The sequence below is a fragment of the Diadema setosum genome, chromosome 13 (genome assembly GCF_964275005.1).
Source record: "Diadema setosum chromosome 13, eeDiaSeto1, whole genome shotgun sequence".
In the NCBI taxonomy this organism is placed as follows: domain Eukaryota; kingdom Metazoa; phylum Echinodermata; class Echinoidea; order Diadematoida; family Diadematidae; genus Diadema; species Diadema setosum.
In genome coordinates this window covers 21,646,230-21,671,246 of record NC_092697.1, presented here as the reverse complement: position 1 = coordinate 21,671,246, position 25,017 = coordinate 21,646,230, and the positions used below count along the sequence as shown (strand labels likewise).

Sequence of the window (25,017 nt, the reverse complement as noted above, 5' to 3'; positions counted from 1 at the left end):
TGACGAGGGCATTCCTCTTTCTGCCTGAGGTAATTTGAATACATAGTTACTGATTTGTTCTACATCAATAAGTTTATCAAGATATATTATGCCTTTTTTCATTTTAAAATGATGTAGAGATTTTTATGCATAGTATCATGTAGGTACAATGTACTTTCATTGCATTACCATTTCAATATAAATGTTCAATTCTGTGTAATGAATAGAACAAATGTCGTAATTGCAGTTTGTAATGACTGTAGGATGCTGAAGACTGTTTTTTTCATTGATGCATTGTTTACAACTTCCCCAGCAGTATCGTTACTTGCGACAGCAGTAGCAGAGCCTCAACGTCGATTTGTGACAGCTGAATCCCCAGAAACATCAGCAGCACCGCTTGAAGCAGCAGCAGCAGCAGCGGAGCCTGTACATACAGCCCTAGCAGCTGAGCCTCTAAGTACGACAACAGTGGTAGAGCCTCTACTTACAACTGTAGCAACTGAGCCTCTACTTACCACTGTAGCAGCAGAGCCTCTACTTGCAACTTTAGCATCTGCACTTCCAGGAACATTAGCAACACTGCTAGAAGCAGCAACAGCAACAGAAGCAGAGCCTCTACAAACAACTGTGGTGTCCGCATTCTAAGAAACAACGCAGCAATGTTACCTTTGAAACTGAAGGTAATTCAACTGGAGTTGAGAAGTTCAGGGCATTGTATAACTGTTGTTTGTATTTCTTGCATTATCTGTCTGTGTGGTGCAAATTCCTAAAAAAGCAATTATGAGCCAAAACTTAATTTTCCAATAACAAATGTAAAATAATTTAAACATGTGATAAATACTTTGATTATCTTTTTTTTTTCTTTTATCCTTCACTCTTGTAAGAAAAAGTTTGTGGCAGGCAACCTGTAAAATTTAAAGAAAATAGTTTGTCTTCTGCAAAGAATAGTTAAAAAAAAACAGTAAATGAAGTAACAATTATTCAACCAGACTTGGCAGTTTCATCAAATTATGTATTTGTTTTCCTTGCATTAGGTGTACCTGATTTCAATTTGAAAGCAGACTAAGTCCTCCACTCTTATTTCAGATTACAAAGAATACTGAACCTTGCTGGATGATGGAAAACTGTTAAATCTCGAGAAAGCAATGTCCCTGTCAGACATTGAAGAACCGATTTTGATGGTAACCGGACACAGGAAAGCAATAGAAAACTGTTTGTGAAGTGTAATGGAAGTACAGCATATTCATATTATGCTGTATGTATTCTATACTGCCCTCTATCTAGTCTTGTTGGTATACATCTGGTTGTATTTACATTATTATATGTAGTGCACTAACTGTTGACCAACTTTCCTAAAATAAAGACCATTTAGGCAAACTATTGTACATGTTTCTTGTAAGGAAAGGAAAGGGAATTATTGGTGAATTTCTTGCTCATAGTGCCTTGTACAAATATAGACTTGATGCATGATCAAGTTTGTAATACTTTCTGGTAATTATTTTATCTTCAGTGTTACATATTTGCTACATGCTTTCAATAATTTCAACACAGTTTCACACAAATCGACCAATTTTTATCACTTCGGGAGGACCTTATTCAAATATAAAAGAAACAATAGAAATAAAGTGTAGTGTTCCAGTATGTATTCCATTTATTGTCTCTTCATTGCAAATTTGGAAACTACTGCCATTGAGGCTTTTGAGAGAGTGGAAGATAGATGTCAGTGCAAAGCCAGAAGATTTTCATGTGGAAGAATATGTAGGTACTGACATCAGTTCTATTCCTGATAGATCTTCTGTTGTCATGAAAAAATTCATGGAATCTAAAACAGAATTGTCAAAAAAAAAAGCTGAACAGTGGGGAAGCCTACAAAAAGTCAGAAATATTTGTAGATGGTAGAACACATTTTAACCATCAAAGATGTGATTTAACACGTAACCATATCAATCTTTTGGCTATGATTGCCTCAGTGAAAATGGCAGAATGTCTATCAGACAATATTATCATGCCTTGAAAATTCTGGTCCTAGAAAGAGAATGGCTAGCCAGACATGTTATTAACATGTTGTCATGTTGTCCCCCATCCTAAGGACAGCAAAAAGAGACAAATGACGTACACTACTCTCCTCCCAGCAGTCCAGTAGTTGGCAGACTGTTAAAGTTTGTAGACTCGTGTTTATAAACACATTGGGTATCACTTTCATTAATTCAACCCTGGGCAAAATTACCTTGTGAAGTGTGAGGAGAATGGTACACTTGATCATGTTATTGCACTATTTGTGACTAACACGCGTACTACTGTAATACATTAAAGTCAAGGAAATGCAGAACTTCTCACCAATTTACAGGTCAGATTACCTCGTGAAGTGTTGGGAGAATTTTGTATTTTGTACATGTTATTGCACCACTTTTATAGTGGTCAGAACACAATTCTGAAATGCAACAAATGCCTAACTTCTCATTCCAAGTGAGATTACATAGTGAAGTATCATGGAGAATGTCACATTTATTTTGTATCAATTGTAATTTCATGTATTGTAATAATAGTGTGCAATGTAATTATTGTGAGCTGTCGAAAATGCAAAAAAAAAAAAATCACTCTCTGAATTTACAGGTTATATCTGGAAGTTTGAGGAGAATGCTTTGTTTTGTAGTTACTGTATGTAATTATGAACACACATGTGGAATGGTGCATTTTGAATTAATAAAATGCAGAATTCTTCACAAACTTGGGGACTGGTGAATAGAAAACAAACAAAAAACAAAAGAAAAAAAAGAAGAGGAGTGAGAGAGACACAGATACCTAGAATTGGGAGAACAAGGTGATTATGACTGCTTTGTATTTAGAGGGTATGTGTGTGTGTGTGTTTGTTCGAGTGTGTGTACTGGTATGTGCATGTATAGTGTGTGTTTGTGTATGTTTGTGTTTGCATGGGTGTAATTATATTCTCTCAATAATGAATTTACACTTTTTTATAGACAGTGACTACGGTACCAGGCGCACTTTTAGTACTCATCCAGTAGTCAATAAAAACCCATTGCACAGTTTGATAACATTACTGGCATCAACAATTAATGTGTCAAAAGTAGGTTGTGTGTGTGGGTTCGAGTGTGTTTACTGGTATATGTGCGTGTATGTGTGTTTGTGTATGTTTGTGTTTGTATGGGTGTAATTATATTCTCTCAATACTGATAATGACTTAACACTTGTAATATTTATAGATAGTGAGTGACTACCAGGCACACTTTAATAGAACGGTACTCATCCAATCAAAAACCCATTGCACAGTTTGATAACATTACTCGCATCAACTATTAATGTGTAAAAGTACAGGTAGGTTGTATAGTTTGAGAAAATAACTGTGGTGTTTGTTACACTTTCCTAATATCCATGATTATGATACAACTAACATGAATGAACATGAATGAACATGAATGAATCACAATCCCACTACCTAGAGCGGCGAATGTATACATTACACTGTGCGCGTACCACCTAAGCGTGTGGAATGTGTGATGATACGCGCCATTTTATGTTACATTTGCCGGTTCATAATGCGCACTCGCTACGTCCACACGTACTGAGCATGGGCTTTACGAACCAGCAAATGTATACATTTGCCGGTTCGTAATGCCCTCTCTTTAGTACGCGATGTACGTAAAACGCTGAAATGGGGGGGTTTTACGAACCGGCAAACGCACTTTGCATCACTACCACAGAGCCCCAGGTGCAGCTACAAAATAATATTTAGTATCAGACAAAGCAGAAAATTCCTCTTTCATCACTCTCTTAATATCATCATCAATGTGCGGTTATAAGACACGTTTTTATACGTTTAAAGAAGTCCCGATTCTTTAAACGCGATTATCTCGTAATCGTGTTTCCGCGCAAATTCGAACATTCGCCGGTTCGTAATGCGACCGACGAATTATGGTTTTGGTGTCTAACCCCATGTTTTGGGGGTCAAGGAAATGGATTATAATGATAATTTTAGTGTAAAACCTAATCTTCCACATGATACTAACCTTTTGCCCATATTTAGGCATAAAATTTCCTTGCCTTTTACCCCTACCCCAACTGCCATTTTTTGCATTTTTATGCCTCCGCCACGAAGTGGTGCCGGAGGCATTATGTTTTCGGGTTGTCCGTCCGTCCGTCCGTACGTCCGTACGTCCGTCCGTACGTCCGTCCGCTTTCGTTTACGCGATAACTTGAGTAATATTTACTGGAATTTTACCAAACTTGGTCCAAGTATGAAGTATGATGGGGCAATTATTTGATTAGATTTTGGGTGAAATCGGCTGAAGGTCAAAGGTCAAGGTCAAATCATGAAATTGTATCCGTTTACGCGATAACTCAAGACTGGATGGAGCAAATTTCACCAAACTTTGTTGGATAATGATGTATGATGGGACAATTACTTGATTAGTTTTTCAGTGAAATCGGACAGAGGTCAAAGGTCAAAGATCAAGGTCAAATCCTAAAATTTATCTGTTTACGTGATAACTCAAAACTGGATGAAGCAGCTTTCACCAAACTTGGTCCAAGGATGATGTATGATGGGACAATTAGTTGAGTAGATTTTAGTGACATTGGCAAGAGGTCAAAGGTCAAAAGGTCAAGGTCAAATGCTACAAATGTTGCAATTTCCCCCATATCTATGCAATGCCAGAAGGTATTTTCTTGAAACTTGGTGTGGACATGTACTACTGCGCAAAGATTCTCCAGAGAGAGTTTCATGTCATAAGGTCAAAGGTCAAAAGGTCAAAGGTTAGGTGAAAATGTTGCAATATTACTTTTCTCTCAAATGCTTCAATGTATCTTCGTGGAACGTGGTACATATGCATGTACTGTCTGGCAGGGATTATCTAGGGAATTTAGGGGTAATGGGTCAATAGTCAGGGGTCAAAGGTCAAGGTCAACTCAAAATTTTACTATTTCCCTCATATACTAGTATATGCAATGCTTGCATTATTAGTTTCAAAACTTAATACATGCATTACCTAATGGAGATTCTCTGGGAAATTTCCAGCCAGAAGGTCAAAGGTTAAGGGTCAAAGGCCAGGTTTCAATGCCCCCCCCCCCCAAAAAAAAAAAAAAAAAAAAAAAATCTATTTTGTACCGTCATCACACTCTTTCTTCGTACCTTGGAAATTACTCATTGCATAAACTTTCCCAAAATTCCCCAAATATGTGTACCTGCACTCTTAGAAAATTATAGCAAACCCAGTTCAAGACATTTCTGACAAACCTGTCATTTCAATATTTTGCCAGTTATGTGAAACTGTCATGGATCACACATTGTGAAGACATTGTACTATACGCCTATTGGGAGAATCATGCATTATGGCGGAGGCATCAGTCGCCATAGCGACATTTCTAGTTTCTGTATTTTTTCAAGTAGTATTGACTACCATACTCTTAATAACAAGTTCTAGCTATCAATCTTGTGTTTTCTACCAACAATAGTACAGCAAGGGTTATGTTATACGTGTGTCATGCAGATACCGGTATGTGGCTGGTGCATTCAGGATGCATGGTAACTGTGCAACCAGTGCTAATACTGTTTCTGCATTATAGTGCCTAATGCCGGTTGGAAGATATTACCTTTTTACACGTTCAAGTCTTTTCAGGAACAGAATATTCATATTTTTTTCTGTCAATTATTTCTCCGACATTAAGAATTGTAATGATGTTCAGATAAATTCACAGTCAACATAACAAACGAAAATTGCACAATGAAATTACTGACAGTGACATACAGGATAGTAACTATCATAAGAATCTAAGATAAAGATCATAACCCCATTAAAAGGGTATTTCTAACAACATATTCCTTTGTAGAGGGAGACAAACTGAAGAAACTCAAAAACTTGAGCCTTCACCCCTCTGAATGATATCTTTCTTTCATTCAATTCCTTATCTTAATCATGAATTGCAAAAAGAAAAAGAAAATCATCAAAGAATGGACTTCTTAAAATATTATAAAATAATGAAGAATAACAGGTACATGCTAAGGAATAAACTCTCCCCTCAAAAGCGTGTATCCGTCAATGTGTTTATCTCTTGACCAATTTTCAGTGATAAAATGGACCTGCGTTTCTACTTTTTTAGACATTACATGTAGCGTGTACAATGGTAAAAACTTTGTGCTGAGATTTCAAAAACTTTGTTATAAAGATGGACGTGTCTTAGGTAACGCCAACTTTAATTTAAATCTTATTTAAAAAGAATACTGTTTTTACACAGATGAATTTAATTCTAATTTCTAGGACACACACACACACAAAAAAAAAATCTCTGTTCAGTATGGGATTGTCCCCCAGGAGACGTCCCCGGGGCAGTGGTCCTCCGGGGGAGTGGTCCCCCGGGGGGAGTGGTCCCCCGGGGGGAGTGGTCCCCCGGGGGGAGTGGTCCCCCGGGGGGAGTGGTCCCCCGGGGGGAGTAGTCCCCCGGGGGGAGTCGTCCCCCGGGGGGAGTCGTCCCCCGGGGGGAGTCGTCCCCCGGGGGGAGTCGTCCCCCGGGGGGAGTCGTCCCCCGGGGGGAGTCGTCCCCCGGGGGGAGTCGTCCCCCGGGGGGAGTCGTCCCCCGGGGGGAGTCGTCCCCCGGGGGGAGTCGTCCCCCGGGGCAGTCGTCCCCCGGGGGAGTCGTCCCCCGGGGGAGACGTCCCCCGGGGGAGTAGTCCTCCGGGGGAGACGTCCTCCGGGGGAGTTGTCAGGTGGGAGTAGTTCCCGGGGGAGTTGTCCTCCGGGGGGACAAGTCCTAGACCCGTTGGATGATAACGATTGCAAGGGCACGTTCAATCATCTTGTTAAGTTCTACTTTCCCACAATGCTGAACTTTAGGTTAAAAGGGAGGGCTCTTCTGGAATAAAGATTATCTACAATCAACATTATTCTACTCTTTTGATCTCAAAACACTGCAAAGTAACTCATCATCCTGGCAAATCACTTCAGCCAGGTAAGTTTCTTGGTAGACCGTTACTATGTATGGGAAGTAAATTCCAAGTGATGGAAGATGAATTTTGAGCCCTTCAGAGAACTTTGTTTTGGTTTCATCATCAACTCATCGTTTTTGTTCCATCTTGCACAGCTCTGATGTCACAGTGAACAAACCTTTGTCATGCGCACTCAACAGTTACAAGCATGCATTTTGTTACTTTTTTTACTGTAAATTCATAATGCACAACCCATCAGTTTCGGGTACAACTGACTGAGTACTGTGATTGTTCTACTCATTCGCCTTTCACGAAAAATGGTTGACATTGGAACAAGATTTCACACTCAGTGAAAGATGAGGCACACAATTCAACTTGGCTTCACCCTGTTGAAAAGAATGCCTTTATCTTCCACATCATGTGAAATCTCATACCACTGCTCATGACCATTCACTATTTGAATGCTAATGAGTGCATTATGTCTGAGACCTTTTGGTCAAGATTTACAAGTAATCAGTGTAATGATAGTGTCATAGATGTTATCCTATTCTATGCTTAGACTGCTGGAAGTATAGAATAGTATACCGGATACTAGAAAGGCAATATATGACCCTGCATCAATCACAAAACCAACAAAAAGTCGCCAGACATGAATCTTTAGTTAAGGGCAGATTCTGAAAGAGCAGACTATAAAGCCCTTTAGCCCTTTTTTATAAAAGGGCGGAATCCGCCCCCCTCGACGTTTTGCGCTATAATTTTGTAACGCGAGAAGGCCTCTTCGCAAGGCTTCTTGACTTTGTTTGTTCAAGTCTCGCGCAACTTTTGAGACCAAGTTTGCAACGTTCGCGCATACATTTGCGAAGCCACGCCCATTTTTGTAACGGAATGTCGCCCCAAAATGGGCACAATTTTGTGATTTTGTGTACATTTCCTATGGAAAAGAGTGCTCTGTCATGAAAGTCATAAAAACCTGATTATTTGTACAATTAATCACTTTAATTGATTAATTTTTTGACTAATTATGGTAGAAAAGTGGTCAGTGACAATCTCCAATTAAAAAACAAAGAAAAAATTAAAGTTGAAAAACAGAGAAATACATAAGAAATTCTGAAAACAATAAAATGCATAAGAACTGAAATGAGTTTTGGAAGTTTTTATGATGTACAATTGTTGAATATGCTAAAGCAGATTTACAGATCAAAAATTAGACTCTCAATGCTTTTAAATAGGCTAAAATATGATCTTTAGCTTAATTTGCATAATTAATCAATTAAAATTAGAAATTGATTGTTTCAAAAAATCTTGTAGATTATGACGTGGGTCTCACACATGCAAAATTTCATCGCGATCGCACCACCGATGGCCGAGATCTCGGGGGGCGGAATCAGCACCATCCCCCCCCCCCCACCCCATCTTAGCATAGCCAAAAAAGCCCGGCCCCTTTAGGGTTAAAATGATGTATAACTCTATTCAAATGGACTCCCTAACCTATCTAAATACTGGAAAGAAAGCACACACTATGTAAAAGTGTGTGCTTTGTGTAAATGTGAAGGGATTATCAGATTAAGCTGATATTGACCATGTTTTGTTAACATATTCTGTCCGTCATAAATGGCCACTTTCAAAGCAGTAACGTTATCCTTTCAAAAGTTATTACACTTGAAAGTGAAGAGTGTGAAATGAAAAGGGGCCTCTAAGACATACAGTATCTGATCATTCTACTTTCCCCCAGAAAAAGGTTGTAGAAAAACTGGTGGAAACACACTTTCCCATTCACGCAATGATCCCAAACTAAAGAATAGTGTAGAAGAAGGATAGCTCTTTCAGAAAATATGGAAAACTTGACTCGGTTGACCCATTATTCACTTTTTTTAAGTCCTCACGTAAAATCAATGGGCGCGACTTTTTGTTGGTTTTGTGATCGATGCATGTTCACATATATGTGGGAAGCTAGCTGCATTTGATGTTCATGTGCCTGATTCAGAAGCATACATCTAAACACATTTTTGATGACATATCACGACAGTATAGTTACACAAGGGACACAGGGTAGCCACCATTGGTTTCAGAACGGTTTAGTGATACACATATTGACCTGTATGGGAAAGTGTTTGAAATAGCTATGTGTGTTGGCGTGTAATTGATTTCTTTTCAGTCTGCAGAACCAATGGTGGAAATCGATTTGGACCAACCTGTGAATTCAAATGTACATACAGATCGGAGACTGCCGATGCATGTAGTCCTCACCTATTCTGCCTGCCTGATCCATATGGATGTTCTTGTGATACTGGAACTCAAGGAATCAACTGTGATACAGGTAAGTAACTACAGTCAGACCATTAAGTTATGTTACTCCCGCACGCACTGCGCACGGGGCTGCTTCGTGCGGCTGCGTGCGGTTTCGCACGGGTGCGTGCGGCTCCGTGCCATTTCATACGGCCTCGTGCGGGTGCGTGCGCTTCTGTACGCCCCCGTGCGACCCCGTGCGACCTCGTGCGCCTCCGTGCGGCTGCGTGCCAGTCAGTGCGCCTCCGTGCGGCTGCGTGCCACCGTCGAGTGCGGACCATCTGGCACGCTATGGTGCGAGGTGTTGGCACGGTACCGTGCGTGGTGCTGGCACGCTACCGTGCGAGTCCGTGCGAATCTAGCATCCTGCTAGTTCCGACACGGGACTCTTATCTTTTTTTCACTCTCTCATACGCCCTCATTGGCGGTATACGAAGGCAGTCTAGGCAGTGGACTAGCATCCTGCGTGCGAATCCATTGGAGGCCGTGCGTGCATGCATTGTAAATAATAATATCCCCTTTGTAAGTGTGTGCTCATGACTATGTGTGCGCCTGCGTGTCCATGTCTGTGGATCCGTGCCCATGCCTGTGTGCCTGCAAGCGATCGCGAGAAGACGATACGATGTACACACTGTACAATGTTCAATGAAAGCCCTTACAAGTCTGTGCAACTGCGTATTACATGTAAACACTCATGCCTGTCCAAAAATGGACGATTTTCTACATTGCAGAGATCACTTGCAATCTTTCTAAGAATATGGAGTACCATCACCGTGTGTACATGTATCTCTCCATGCAAAGAAATTAGAAAAATTGTGTGGTTGTATGTGTGTCTTTATCACTCGATAACTTGAACAGTGTAGAAATAATCATGGTAATAATGACAATTAACAACAACAGAGAAAAGCTATTGTATAATTACATCAAGGGAACCATTTGTTGATGATGATGATGATGATGTTGATGATCACTCAAAAGGTAATAATAAATGTACATTGTAGATGTTCCATATTGTTACATTATCAGTATGGTGTATTAGTATTTTTACTATTTTTGCCTCTCTTAAAAAAAAAAAACACACACATTCTTTGTCCTTTCTGATATTCCCCGAAAGCTTTGAAATATATGTAGAGCTTACACATTGTCGTAAGCAGGAGATAAAAAAAAAAAACATCGTCGCTGCAGGATAGGTCGGTATATTAACAGTTTCCGTCTCGATAGGTTTGTAATCTTGGCAAAATATATATATACATATACATAGATTAAGAAATATAAATATACATTATATATATATATATATATATATATATATATATATATATATATATATTATATACATATACACAAATATATATAGATATTGATTGAATCGTTTCTTTATTCAAGAAAATGTTTTACATTACACCACCGGTCTAGTTATCCCAAGGTTTCTTTGAAAATGCTGCAAGCATCAAAATATCAAACATCGTAATTTTTATATACAATTTCCCGTGAATGCTAAGCGTATGAGAGAAAGAGATAGAAAAGAACAAAAAACTTCTGCCATATGTCTTGTTTCTCGCTTTATTGCAGCGTATGTCATTGTCGAAGTATAAATGCTATGATAAATGTTGGTAACAACCACATGAGAACTTGCACATTCGATTCCCAACAACCATTAAATCATTGGGGTCCGTAAAAAAGGTTACATAATACATACGAAGCACCTCATTATAATGTATTCGATGGACCGGTGCAGAAAAACTGGCTGTCTGTAATCGGCCTTTGAACATCTCTATTATGCTCATAATCCCCGACTTTTCAGATGGCGGCTACGAGCGCGTCCAGGGATGTTTTTGTATCAACATTCTGACTATTCATGGAGGTACAATGTAACCTGATACTCTGGCCACCTGGTCTATTCAAAGTATTCTTGCGTAATACACGCGCGTAATTATGTTAGGCTTTGTTTCACCATGATGAATATATAGGACCCCGTAGTAGCAATATCGGCTCTTGCGTTGTATGAATGCTATACAGGGATCCTCCATTTGGTTCGTTGGTCAAGTATATAGATTCTTTTAACGATCTTATAAGCAGGCTGTCATTCATAAGTATGACAGAAAAACAAACAACAACTTCAAGCAACATCGAAGTTGAGTTACGCGAACTAATCTTCCATTTGAGTTGGTTTCTCGGTTTTGTTTCAACAATTTTTATAATGTTGACAAAAGCCTGATGGGATGTTCAATATTCAATTAAATCATTGCACCTTTCTCGCAATCTTTGACAACTAATGATGACTAAACCTGTGAAATCCACGATTTATTTATTCATTTATCTATTTTTTTTGTATAGAGACGTTTTCTTTTTGAATTTATCTATCATGACTGCCTCCAGATTTCGACCATAATTATAATTATGTCTTAGGTTTCCATGGAATTAATAAAGGAGATCAACGAGCGCATTTGTAGGTTTCCTGTCGGGTTTAATGTTGCAAAGTTTATGTGCAATCACGATTCACTTACAACCCTATATACACCGTAATGTCGGGATGAGATATTGTTCACTACACATCAAGTGAGATTAAATCTTACACAGTGTACTGTGATATGATATATATGATAAAAGTCATCAGCAAACGGGATAGATTATTGTTTTGTCTATGTGTGTGTGTGTGTGTGTGTGTGTGCGTGTGTGTGTGAGAGAGAGAGAGAGAGAGACATGAGAAAGGGTGGAGAATATATATTGTGACGAACTCGCCTTCTCGTCGTGAAGTAAGAGAGTGTATTCGACTGTTTGTACAAATGCCTCCGCGAGCCGTGTCAGGATGGCCGAGTAGGCGGGGTTCGTTTTGTTGCAGTTTACAACGATTCTGTGTTAAGAGCAGCTTGGATTGCCTCGTCGAGCGTACGAGGCTGAGCCCGGAAGAGGCCGATTCGGATATCCCGGTCAACTATAGCATCGAGAAAATGACCTCGAGCCAATTTATCTTGGCCCGCTTCCTCGAATTCAGGATATGCCATGGATGTAAGCTCGCGAATACTCTGTCCTAGCTCCTGCAAACTTTCTTTCGGTCTGCGTCGTCTGGTACGCAGTTCTGCCAAGAATACTTCTGAATGCGAAACAGGTCCAAAACGGTGCTTCAGGCGGTTCACAAGTTCTTGGTACGTCAACTGACGTCCCGTCTGCTGTGCTAGTACTTTGACAGCAGCTCCTTTCAAGCTGGCAGCCAGGTACTGGAGAGCCTCCACTTCCGTCCAGCGGTTTACTCCAGCGCAAGCTTCGAAATGGCAAAGATAGTCCAGTACAGGTCCTTTGCCATCATATCTATCTGGTATGACGGCCGGCTGGTTGCTTCTGTTGGTCTGAACATCATAATGACGTCTCTGGTCCCAGAGCTCTGTTCGACGTCGCTGGTTCGGGCCAAACTGGTGTGGCATTACATCTGGTTGTCCTCCAAATGTAACAGGCTGGTCACTTGTACGAGATGAATGCGACTGCTGCATTGGAGTTTGATGCTGCTGAGGTAGTAGCTTTGCCGATGGCGGAGCTGACAACTCCACCTCTCCATTATCATCTCCAAACAGCTGAGGTGTCACGGCCACTGGCGAGATTGGTCGTGACGACTGGTTACGGCGCCCTCCAAGTGTTACCGGTGAGCAGCGTGAGTTAGAAACCGAAGTTGGCGTTACTCCAGTTTGTTTGCGCACCGATTCGGACACGTGAGCAATTAAGTCGTCGATTTCGCTGATCTTGCTCTCCAGCAAAAGTGACAACTCCAACAATGGTGTTCCGCGTGCCATAGTGAAAATACAGTTAACTACATCTATTCATACAAAAGTTACAAATAGGGATCCCACTCCTGACACCATGTGTGACGGACTCGCCTTCTCGTCGTGAAGTAAGAGAGTGTATTCGACTGTTTGTACAAATGCCTCCGCGAGCCGTGTCAGGATGGCCGAGTAGGCGGGGTTCGTTTTGTTGCAGTTTACAACGATCCCTTTAAACTACTAAAACTACAAGTCTGTATGCTACCATGTATTATGTTGTGACAGAAGCAGCTCACCAACACAAGCGGCACACATACCAAGTTCAGCATCACTTAGAGTATGTCACTCCCAAGCGTTACTTGTAGAGGATATTAAATTGGTATACTTATTTTTGTTACCAACTTTTGCTACCAACTCTTGCTACCAAGCTCTGCTACCAAGTTTTGTTACCAACTTTTGCTACCAAGTTCTGCTACCAACTTTTGTTACCAACTTTTGCTACCAAGTTTTGCTACCAAATTTTGTTACCAACTTTTGCTACCAACTTTTGCTACCAACTCAATCACGCTAACGTGGAACACCTTTCACAACCATATGGTGGCACAGGTATCGTTGGCACGGGGTAAAGTGCTGTATCGTACCGTTACCAACTTTTTCAGGCGGCGACTGGAACTTGGATTGGGCACGGACTATGCGACAAGTCACATTACCAATATACCCGAAATCCAACGGCGACGACTGGAACTTGGATTGGGCACGGACTATGCGACAAGTCACATTACCATTATGCCCGAAATCCAATGACTTGCTTGTTGGTCTTCTCAGGAACATGTACCACCACTCTCCTAACTGATGTATTGTGGTAGAACCCTCAAGAAGACACAGTGAAGGCAGCAATTCAGGAACACATGTACAGTTTATTACACATAGAAGTAAACATTAACAACACATTGGAAATGTATCATACACGGGCTGCTTGTTGCGGACTATGTCACACAACGGCCAATTTATATGCCTCTCCTCCTATCGCGGAATGAGGAGGCAATCCCGCACGGCCGTGAAGGACGCAGAAAATATCCGCAGTATTCATTCAAATTATTTACAATGTTGGCGTGGTTATCAAATTCGTACAACGATTATATATTTTGGCAGTATCTCTTGTACATGGTTACTACAATTCGGCATGTATCATCGGTCTAAACCGGAGTTGGTATTAAAATAATCCAAACTTGCCTATAACAAACAAGTAACCACATATTTAATAATAAATGTTAAAACTCATAATACTGCACTACCACATTACAGCATTTGCCCAACGTTCCAATAGTGCCCCCTTTCTATGCTGTAGGCACAATCGATTATAACAAATTATAATCGAAACGGTTAAATCGAATCGGTTCCACCGAATTTCGTTACAATATATATATATATATATATATATGTATATATTATTATATATATATATATTTATATAATTATATATTCACTTACAACTATATGATCTTATAAAACACATGTTCAAGTCAGTTAACGGAACATTTATAAGCTCTTCCGGTCTGCCTATGAAACATCGGAGTCTATGCGATAAGAAGAAAGATTGAGAGATAGAGAGAGAAAAATAAAATAGGCTGGTCTTCTAAATTTTGTTCGATGAATGGTAATCTTAACACACTTTTGCAAACGAAATGAAATATTATACACGGCTAGGTTTGCCTATAATCTGTGTTATGGTGATATCTTATTAGATTATACATAATAATACGGGCAAAGTATCTTGGATAAGTGATCGCCACCATCGATGAGGATATTCAATCTAGACGACTAATTGAAGATGATGAGAATAAAGAAGACATAGTGGATAGCTGGAAAGGAAAGTAATGTGATGCAATGAGATAAAAATGAAGGAGCACGAATCGAGGCAAATGTATTACAAAGGAAGAGAAAATGGCATATTCGAGTGTTCAAAATGGTTTAACATTATGCGAAGATTTCACAGTCATTTTTTTTTTTCTGTGTGTGTGTGTGTGTGTGTACGTTTGTTTTCTAATTTTACAGTTATGTAATTCAAACTCGTCGACAAAATAAAAGAAAAAAAAGATAGCGCCATGAATATGTTCATAATTCAATCTCAGTTTCCTCTCACTATCACTTCAAAAAAACGTATTCAAATTAGAATGCCCGTAGACAATTCAAATTCGTCTCCATGTGAGAGAGCGTCTTTTCAAACAGGGTCGCAGGTGACCATTCCCGAATTCGACGCAGAAGTTAATTCAATTTAGCAACAACAAAAAAAGGCTGGCCATCGCGTATACTCCAGCAGCTGTAGAAGAAGCCGACATGATCATAGAAGTATGACAAGCACAAGCCACACAGGCTTGAAGGCCTAAAATTATTACATCACTTGAGAAAATAAGGAAAAGGCAATATCTTTGTTGAAATAAACAACATTTCTCCTGGCATTCTTCAATCTCTCATAACAGACGGCTAATTTTGCTGAATTGTTCTTCTCTTATGTCATGAGTGTAAATCAATATTTGTTTAATTGTTTATACAGTACCAGTCATCCCCCGATAAAAGACAAGAAAGAAATGAAGAACTAATCTCATTCAATAAGCATAATGTATAAAGGAAATGAGCATTTGCTGCAATCGTTTATGAATATGAAAATGCTGCAATGTGCATGAGTGCGCGAAGTCTAATGGAATGAAAAAATGTAGTCCTACCTAAATGCATATATATCCTTATATATATATATATATGTTACATATATGTTACGCTGGCACGATAAGTGAATAAACCACTTCAATAGCAGCATGAAAACATTTGATTTCATCGATACATATGAGATAAGACAAGAACATTTCATGCTTTTATTGCCCAAAATACCTTGCTCCTAAAACAAAGTGTTCAATTGAAGCGATGGGTTATCACAGGTCCATCTCTCACAAAATTAATCACTCTTCACAAATTTGGAGCGCTTTCTACGAAGGCAAATGCATTCTATGGACCAGTGCAGAAAAAAAGAGACCGTCTGTAATCGGCCTTTGAACTTCTCTATTATGCTCATAATCCCCGACTTTTCTACGAGCGCGTCCAGGAATGTCTTTATATCAACATCCTGTCTATTCAATAAGGTACAATGTAACCTGATACTCTGGCCACCTGGTCTATTCAAAGTATTCTTGCGTAAAACATTCGCATATGTTAGGCTGTGTTTCACCATGATGAAATATATAGGACCCCATAAAGGCAATAACCATCAGATCTTGCGTTGCATGAATGTTATACAGAATATCCTCTATTTGGTTTGTTGGCCAAGTAGATTATTTGAACGACCTGTAAATGACATAATCAGACTGTCATTCATAGGTATGAGAGAAAAAAAAAAACAACAACTTTAAGCAACATCGAAGTTGAGTTTCGCAGACCAATCTTTCATTTGAGTTAGTTTCTCGGTTTTGTTTCAGCAATTATCCCTTTCATAATGTTGACAAGAGCCTGATGGGATTTTCAATATTCAAATAAATCATTGCATCTTTCTTGCTTTCTTTGACAACTTATGATAACTAAATCTGAAAAAAATCCATGCTATTGCGGTACCTGCCATCCACACAGAAGTTTCTTCTCTTTTTTTTTGTATAAGAAGTTTGCTTTCTGGAATTATCCATTATGTCTGCCTACAGATATGACTTAAGGTTTCTATGGGATTTAATAAAAGAGATCAACGAGTACATTTGTGATTCAACAGTAGGGGTTAAATGCTGCCAATTGTATGTACAATCGATTTCCAATATTTTGCCAATTTTGTGAAAATGTAATCACACAGTGTCCACATGTACTATCTAGACCTATTGGGAAAATCATGCATTATGGCGGAGGCATACCAGTCGCCAAAGCGACATTTCTAGTTGTTTTTTAAAAAGAAACGTCTCGAAGTAAAGAATTCCATATTGTAGGCGAAATGTAGACCGATACAGTGTATAAAGTGTCCATCCCAAGCTATTAAAGAAAAAAAATGATTATGAATATCATTTAAAGCAAGAATTTCAGTGTGTTTAATCATCTTTAGTTGAGATGCAAATGACATGTACATATTTAATAAGAGCAGTAAGCTTCGAAGCGCTCCCAAGCCCTTCTATATGTAATTATTCATGTGTAAAGGTAGTGCCAGGGCACTCCGGTGGTCTAGTGGTTATGACGCTGGTCTAGTAATCCAGAGGTCGTGGGTTCGAATCCCGCTTGGGCTGCCTGTGATTTTTTTTCACAGCAGCCTACAAACTGCACACTGCAGTTGTGTGTGTTACTACGGATGGAGACAAATCAATAATCTATTATTTTGATATACAATGTTTGACATCCTTTTTGCAATCACTTTCTTTAATTGTAAATTTAGAGACATAATGAATTATTATTAAAAGAAATCATATTTCTGTATTTTGTTGTGAGCTTGCATGGGAACATACACCTACCAATTTACAGTTTTCGTTAAATAAAGAACATCTTACAACAGAACTGTCTGGTGATGGTTGAATAATTATGTCAATTTGTTATAAGTCCTATCAGTTACATGGAGTGCATGTTCCCATGTTTATAAGAATCATACGTGACACATTCAGAGTGGGTTGAAGACAACAAAATAATAAATAAAAGAATAAAGGAGAATAGAACTTAATCTGATTACAGCATATTTATTGCCAATGTGCACTTAGAAATCTATCAAGATTTATCACAAGGTTATGATTACCACACAAAACCTTCAAGATTTATTATCATGAAATACATACCAGTGAACACTTTAAAAAATCTAACATTCCATATCCACATGAAGCTTTCCCTGATATAAATGTCTCTCTGTAGTGTTATTAAAGTGTAGCAAAATTGTAATTACGACATCACAGAATGGAATGCATTGTTTTCACCTTCAATCTTAGAATCTAGTTTCATGTTTCCACTTTACAATCACATTTCACTGTAGATATACCGTCCTTATGTTGTCGCCCTTCATCCCAATTTCTCCCTTCTATCCTATCTGTAGATTGTCCTCTTTCCTAAGCCATTGTATTCACATTCCTTGATGATCAGCACGATGCTGTACTTTTTTTTTCTTCTCTGAAACAGTCCAGCTCTTCGCTACTGCATGGCATCAGTCATCTGAAAGAAAAGACAGAAATTAAGAACTTTCGATTAAAATCAAACATCGTGATACAAGATACAACTTTCATTTTGAGAAAAAGGAATCAGCCAAATAAACTGTAGTTGTAATCATTTTGCTCTATTTATATTAAACATAAAACAAAATGGTATACAGGATCAAAGAATGTCAAAAAAATACTGCTGTTCGTCTTTGATGCATATTCAAATTGTCTCGCCTTTTACATATTTCAATGATGCAAGATCTTATGTCTAGCACTTAGTAAGTCTCATGTAGAAATTAAATTATTATTCACATGAATAAATCTTCATGTCCTTGTAAACAAAGCATTGCTTTGAAAAAGCTGAATATTACTAACTGCATTTGGGAAACAGTCTACGACAATCAAACTTGGTTATTATCAGAGACTTTAACATCTTAAAGGTCCAGTTTACCTTTGGGAGCAGTGATTTCAAAAATGTTCAAGATATCACATTTCATGCATATGTGTAGGTCTGTTGTATCATAAAACATCCTACCATATGAAATATTTGCAATAAATCCTAAAATATAAGGAGATATCAGGGTTTTTCTCAGTAAACCGTAACTGTATACGGTTTAGTCTGGAAACATTTTTATTATAACTATTGTTCACATTTTATGTATTTAACAACACTTAACATCGATTATACGGATTCAGATTTTGACAGTGGTTGTTTCTATCCCTAACTCACATTTTAGAACTATTCTAAAGCACTAATGTTTTCATCTGCAAATGGTAAATTATGCCTTTAATTAGACCTAGACTCTACATTACCATTGTATTCACATCCGTTGATGATGTACACGATCTTGTACTTTTCCGTTTCTTTTCTGAGACAGTCCAGTTCTTCGCTACTACATGGCACCAGTCATCTGAAAGAAAAGAAAGAAATTAAGAACTTTTGATTAAAATCAAACATCATGGTACAAGATACAACTTTAATTTTGAGAAGAAAAAAAAAATCAGCCAACAAAACTGAAGTTGAAATTATTTTGCTCTATTTATATTAAACATAAAACAAAATGGTAGGCCTATGCAGGATCAAAGAATGTCAAAAAATGCTGCTGTTCGTCTTTGATGCATATTCAAATTGTCTCGTCATTTACACATTTTACTGATGCAATATATTATGTTTAGCACTTAGTAAGTCTCATGTAGAAATTGAATTATCATTCACATGAATATAAATCTACATGTACTTGTAAACAAGGCATTGCATTGAAATAGCTGAATATTACTACATGTACCTGCATTTGGGAAACAGTCTATGACAATCAAACCTGTTTCTTATCAGAGACTGTAACATCTTAATTAGACCTAGACTCTACATTATCATTCAGCTTTTAAAGGTATTAACCATTCACCTATAAAACACTGGCATTGTCATGTGCATCATATTTCTTTGATACTGCACATATTTTCATGAAGTCTGTGCAAGAATGCAAATGAAACACGTCTGCTGTTTGGTATTTATGAAAAAAAAAAATCACTAACCCGGAAGTCCTTGGCCTTAGGAATAACACGTGGCGAGTTGGTAGGAATTGACGTTACAATAGAATAAGAATAGATCTACTAAATAGGCCTTTGCCTCATAAATGTCTGGTCTAATTATAGGCTAAGTGAAGTCTAGACCTGTCACTTTTAAGTTACACAGAATTTATATTACTTAGATCTAGACTACATCTAGATCTAGACATCTAATACTATTAGATCATGGCAACTTTTGTCTTTGTGACACGAAATTAACACGCCACGGATGATATTGCGGCGATATCCAACAGAATGACAGTACCATTATTACTGAATCAGTAAGTTGACATAGATAACTAACATCAACTTGTTAACGTACATTAGAGATGGCACCATATACAATAACCGGTGACACTGACACTGACAGATCTAACGACTACGTTTAGACTAACGTTAAAGAGTTAGACTCGCCATCTCAGTAAGTCGGCCAAAGACAAAGTCAATACAGGGCTAAGTCAGTGTTACTGTTACATGTTAGGCCTAACAAACGTTAACGGTTACTCGGTTAGGTTTACCAGGACTCAAGAGTCCTGGTTAAATCAGTCGAGGGACATTTCTTAAAAGTCCTTCGATCCCAAGAATAAAAAGGGTAAAAGAACAAACGGAAAAAAGGAAAGAAGAAAGGACAAAAGATTATGTATGGCTGCTGTGGAAATCTACAGCGCTACTGTATCACTATCAATCACGCGTAAATATGTAAACACCATTTGGTTGGGCCGCATTCACAAGTTTTAGGGAAAAAAGGCCCCACCGCTGTGCTTCAAAGGTACTCCACTCGAACTAACGTTAGACATAATGTCACATGTCTACACACAGTACGGTACTAGGGCTGAATTCACAAGTATACTATAACACTGCACTGTACAGGAAAGCCACCTAACCTGTAGAGTACTCGTAGTGTTTAGGTAGTATCACTAGACCACATACTGTCATAGATGACATCTACACTATCGCTGCACACTGGCACTGGTCCGACGGTCCCTGACCAGGAAAAATCACTGTTGGACACTGACCAGTAACTTTTTCAGGAATGGACCAGTAAAAATTGGGGGAAAAAATGGGTGGACTCTACCTACTATTACCACTAGTCTAGATGTAGATCTAACGTATAGCTAGACTATGATAGACTCTGTGTTAATTTGACTTGGTCTTAGACTTCAGCTGATCTTAGTTTTAGTAACTGGTATTACAAGTAAAGTCTTAACTTAGACTTGATAGTTAGACTTCAAAGTTAAAGTCTAACATGTCTACCTTTATTCTTTACTCTTCCTTTGAGTTTTACTTTAAGACTTTATACTTTTTTTTTTTAGTTTAGTAGGTCTACTTTGTCAATCTCATGATTTCATTTTCAACTCAAGTCAAGGCTTAGCCATGAGTGTCTTCAAGACTTTGACATCTTGCATGTCTTGCACACAGACGTTACGACTACAGTACTCAATAGTCTCAGAAGTAACGACATAAGTTGAAAAGAAACTATAAATAATATGATTTGGGATCTAATTTGAAATTGGATGGCGTTTACAGACTAGGCTTCATAAGCATCACGCGATTGAATACATGGGACTACACTCTACCGTAATTAATGGTTATGGTAGTCCAACTAAAACTGTTATTTTCAGCATGATTTTAATAAGATTATAGCTTACCATTCACTTCACTTGTGGACAGTGGGCTGGCTTAGGCCGTCATTCATCTTTCAGAAGGTTTGGTTCTCACTCTGAGATCTGGATTAGGGCCAAAACCTAATTCTAGGCCAGTAAGTTGAACAAAGCTCAAAATAATGCAGCCGCGACGGTTCGTAAAACCCGCATTGCTCTTCACCATAGCAATTCGGGGTTCACTAACCGGCGTATCTTTCCTGCGTCGGTTCGTGAAACCCCTTTTTCTCAATTTCTCGATATTTCGGGTACCGTCGTTTTTTTCTTTCTTTGATAAAATTATGAATAATTAATTTTGTGATCTAAAATTTGGGGATTTGGTAGAGTTTTGAAAGCACTTTCATTTGGTACCAATATCTCGATTTTGAAAATTTTGACCAAAATCTAAATAGCGTCGGTTCGTGAAAACACCGACGATATGCTCTTTACACTGTATCTCTCGTCGTTCTAACATTCATATCCGAATTTCAGAGAAGACACACTTCCTCTTACCATCAATTTCTGTGTCTGAATCGATTCACAGCTACGCTTTATCGATCCTCATACATATCGTCCTTGGCGTAGATATGTGTATCAACACAAATCGATAATATTACTAATATCGTAATTATTACAATTATCAGAAAAAAATGTAGCATTTACACCAACAACCAAAACTCATCGTTCAGGATTAAAATCTAATTGCTATTTCTTTTACTCAAACAATCTCATGGCGTAATACAAATAACCTAACCCTCTTGTTACCAAACCAGTTCTCCTTCTGGCTTAAATATTTTGGCTCATTGCGTACACAAAAACAAGCATCATTTCAAGCTATATTTCGAGAACCTCACGTAATGTATTTGCTTTATACTCTTTAACATTAACATTTCTTTACTACTATTCTAATCGATTACAAAAAAGGATTTCTTTCCTACTGGATGCTAAATTGAGTAACAATACCAAATTCTGCAAAACTTACAGCTTCTCGGTCCCTTTTTTCTTTTTGAGTGACGGCCAGCGGTGTCTACGGGGAATGCACCAAGCGACGCAGCCGAATTAGATGCAATGATGTTCAGGCCCTGTTCTTGGCTTGTCAACCCGTCTGCGCACCTTCTCGCCAGCAAGCCTCAAATGCAACTGTTCACTCTCACTGCTCACTCACTTCACACTCACACCCTAACCATACATTCCTGTCACATACTATTCAAATCGTATTTACGGCTGCAGAGCGAGAGCCCACCTCATCGCTCGTCCGTTGGCGCGCTTCCCTCGATGCATCGCCAAAGTTTCCGATCACTCTCCTCAGCTGTCGGCTCTGCTCGCCAGACAGAGTGCTGCCTAATAACTTTACGTCGGCTACCGTCTGCGTCTGCTTGAGTGTCGGCGTCTGGATGAGGTGCTCATTCGACGTGGGTTTGGGGCTGAGGTCGTCGACGTCCTCGTCTTTCTCGTCTTCCTCGATGACGGATACGCCAGCGCCGTCGTGGCTTTCCAGTCCTGCTGCATCCTCGTCGTGGCGGCGATGATACTGCTTGAGCAGGTTGGCATGAAACGTCGTCGTCCTCGTCCCGAGGTCGATCCGGTAGTCGAGCTTTCCAATCTTGCCTACTACCTTAAAGGGGCCCTTCCAATGCATTTAAGAGCTTGTTGTGGTCGGTTGGTAGCAGCAATAGTACCTCATCTCCGACTTCGAATGACCTGGGTCTCGCCTTCCTGTTGTACTGCTCCCTGTACCTGTCATGGGACTGTTTCAGATGTTCATGCACCATTTTGCATGTGTCCTCCAGTTTCTCTCTTAGATCCATGACGTACTGATATGTCGATTTTGTTTCTGGCTCTGCGCTGTCGTCGGTCCATGTATCTCCTTAACAATCATCAGAGGTCCGCGTACGGCTCGTCCGTACAGGAGTTCAAACGGCGCAAATCCCGTACTCGCCTGCGGAGCCTCTCTGTAAGCAAACAACAACGCGTCAATGTACCGATCCCAATCCTGGGGACGCTCTTCGCACATTTTCTTCAACATCTGTTTCATGGTCCCGTTGAACTTTTCCAGTAGGCCATTACAGGCCGGGTGGTACGGAGTGGTGGTGATGTGGCGGATGGACATCAGTCTACTCACCTCCTTCATTACGTCAGACATGAACTGCGTTCCGCGATCCGTTAACATCTCATGCGGGAAGCCTACTCGTGAGAAAATCGTGAACAATGCTTCCGCGACTGACGTGGTGTCGATGTTTCTAAGGGGTACTGCTTCAGGATAGTGAGTGGCGTAGTCCATGAGTGTCAGTATGTATCTGTTCCCGCGTGACGTCACCGGCACGATCAGACCCACAAGGTCTACTGCCACGCGATGAAATGGTTCGTCTATCAGAGGCGTGGTTCTGAGGGGGACTTTGCTCACCTTCCCTTTCTGCAAAGAACGCTGACACACATCGCAGGATCTGCAGTACCTGACTGTGTCTGCTCCAATGCCAGGCCAGAAGAAGTTTTGCAAAATCTGCTCCGTTGTCTTGTGTGCGCCGAGATGGCCTCCGAGTATCGACTCGTGTGCTAGACTCAGAATCTGATGTCGATATTTGCGAGGAACCACTAATTGGTTCGACACTTCCTGCCGCTCGCCGCATCCTGCTTTAAACTCGCGATACAGCAAGCCCCTTTTCACAATGAAGCGTGACTGATTCCCATTTCGGCTCGTCTTCACCTCACTACTCTCCGCTTGTTGTCGAATTTTCTCCAACGATTCATCATTGCTCTGCTCATGACGAAACTCATCAGCTGTTGCGATATCGGCCTGTCGCGGCACCTTCATCGCTCGTTGAGGTTTGGATGCCTCCCAGCGCTGCGCCATAGTCTCCACGGCTAGCCCACTATCCGCCTGCCAGCTGCTATCCGGGTCGTTCGGCTCCCGAACACCTGCAACATTACCCAGAATAACATCGTACACAGGGTTATTCATGCACAGTACTTCTAACTCACCAACGAAGAAGGGAGAATCGATCATGACTGTGGCGACTGGGAACTGCTTCTCGGAGCCGTCGATCAGGATGCATGTCCGTTGCGATCCGGTCATCTGATCCGCTCCCACCAATTCCGTGCGCACTACCGCTGTCTAACAGCCGCTGTCACGTAGTACGTCCACGTGCGTTCCGTTTACTATGCCCTTCCTCACAGGCATAGCTCTAACTGGCTGCTCTCCACACGCAATGCTTATCACAGGCAGATCCGAATCTGCTATCAGGATATCCGACTTTGGCTCTGCACAGGAAAAACACGAATCGATTATCAAGCATGCGTTACCGTACTCTGACAGTTGTCGCTTAGCCTCTGATCCGCCTTTACTAGTCGATACCGGGCTATCATCTGTCTCATCCGGTCGACCTGCCTTTTCTCCGGTCCGCATTTCGGGAGTGCGGCTGTCGGGCTTCTTGCCCTCCGCTTTCCGGTTCTGATCCGGTTCTGTCCACCATGGATTCCGACTGCAGCCTTTTCTTTCCTGGTCTCTCGGCTTCTGCAATACCTGGCGATATGCCCCTTCTTTCTGCAGATGAAGCATCCGTCAGGGCGGGGAGTCGTTGCTCCTCCCGGTTGGGGTCGAGCATCACCTGTGGAAATGTTAGCACGAGATTCAGGTGTAACGTGACTTCGGGACTTACCACCGGTCTGCCCTCCGAGATGCCATCCCGAGCGGGCCTCAATGTACCTGTCAGCGATATCGACGA

At 40.1% G+C, this 25,017-nt stretch overlaps 1 protein-coding gene across 1 annotated transcript in view; it reads left to right on the top strand.

Moving 5' to 3' along the window:
- LOC140236478 (uncharacterized) overlaps nt 1-25,017 on the top strand; it is a 139,594-nt gene that overhangs the window by 31,805 nt on the left and 82,772 nt on the right. The window contains exon 4 of the mRNA XM_072316401.1: nt 9,072-9,233. Coding sequence (XP_072172502.1) covers nt 9,072-9,233 — 162 coding nt within the window. The remainder of the gene's footprint in view (nt 1-9,071; nt 9,234-25,017) is intronic.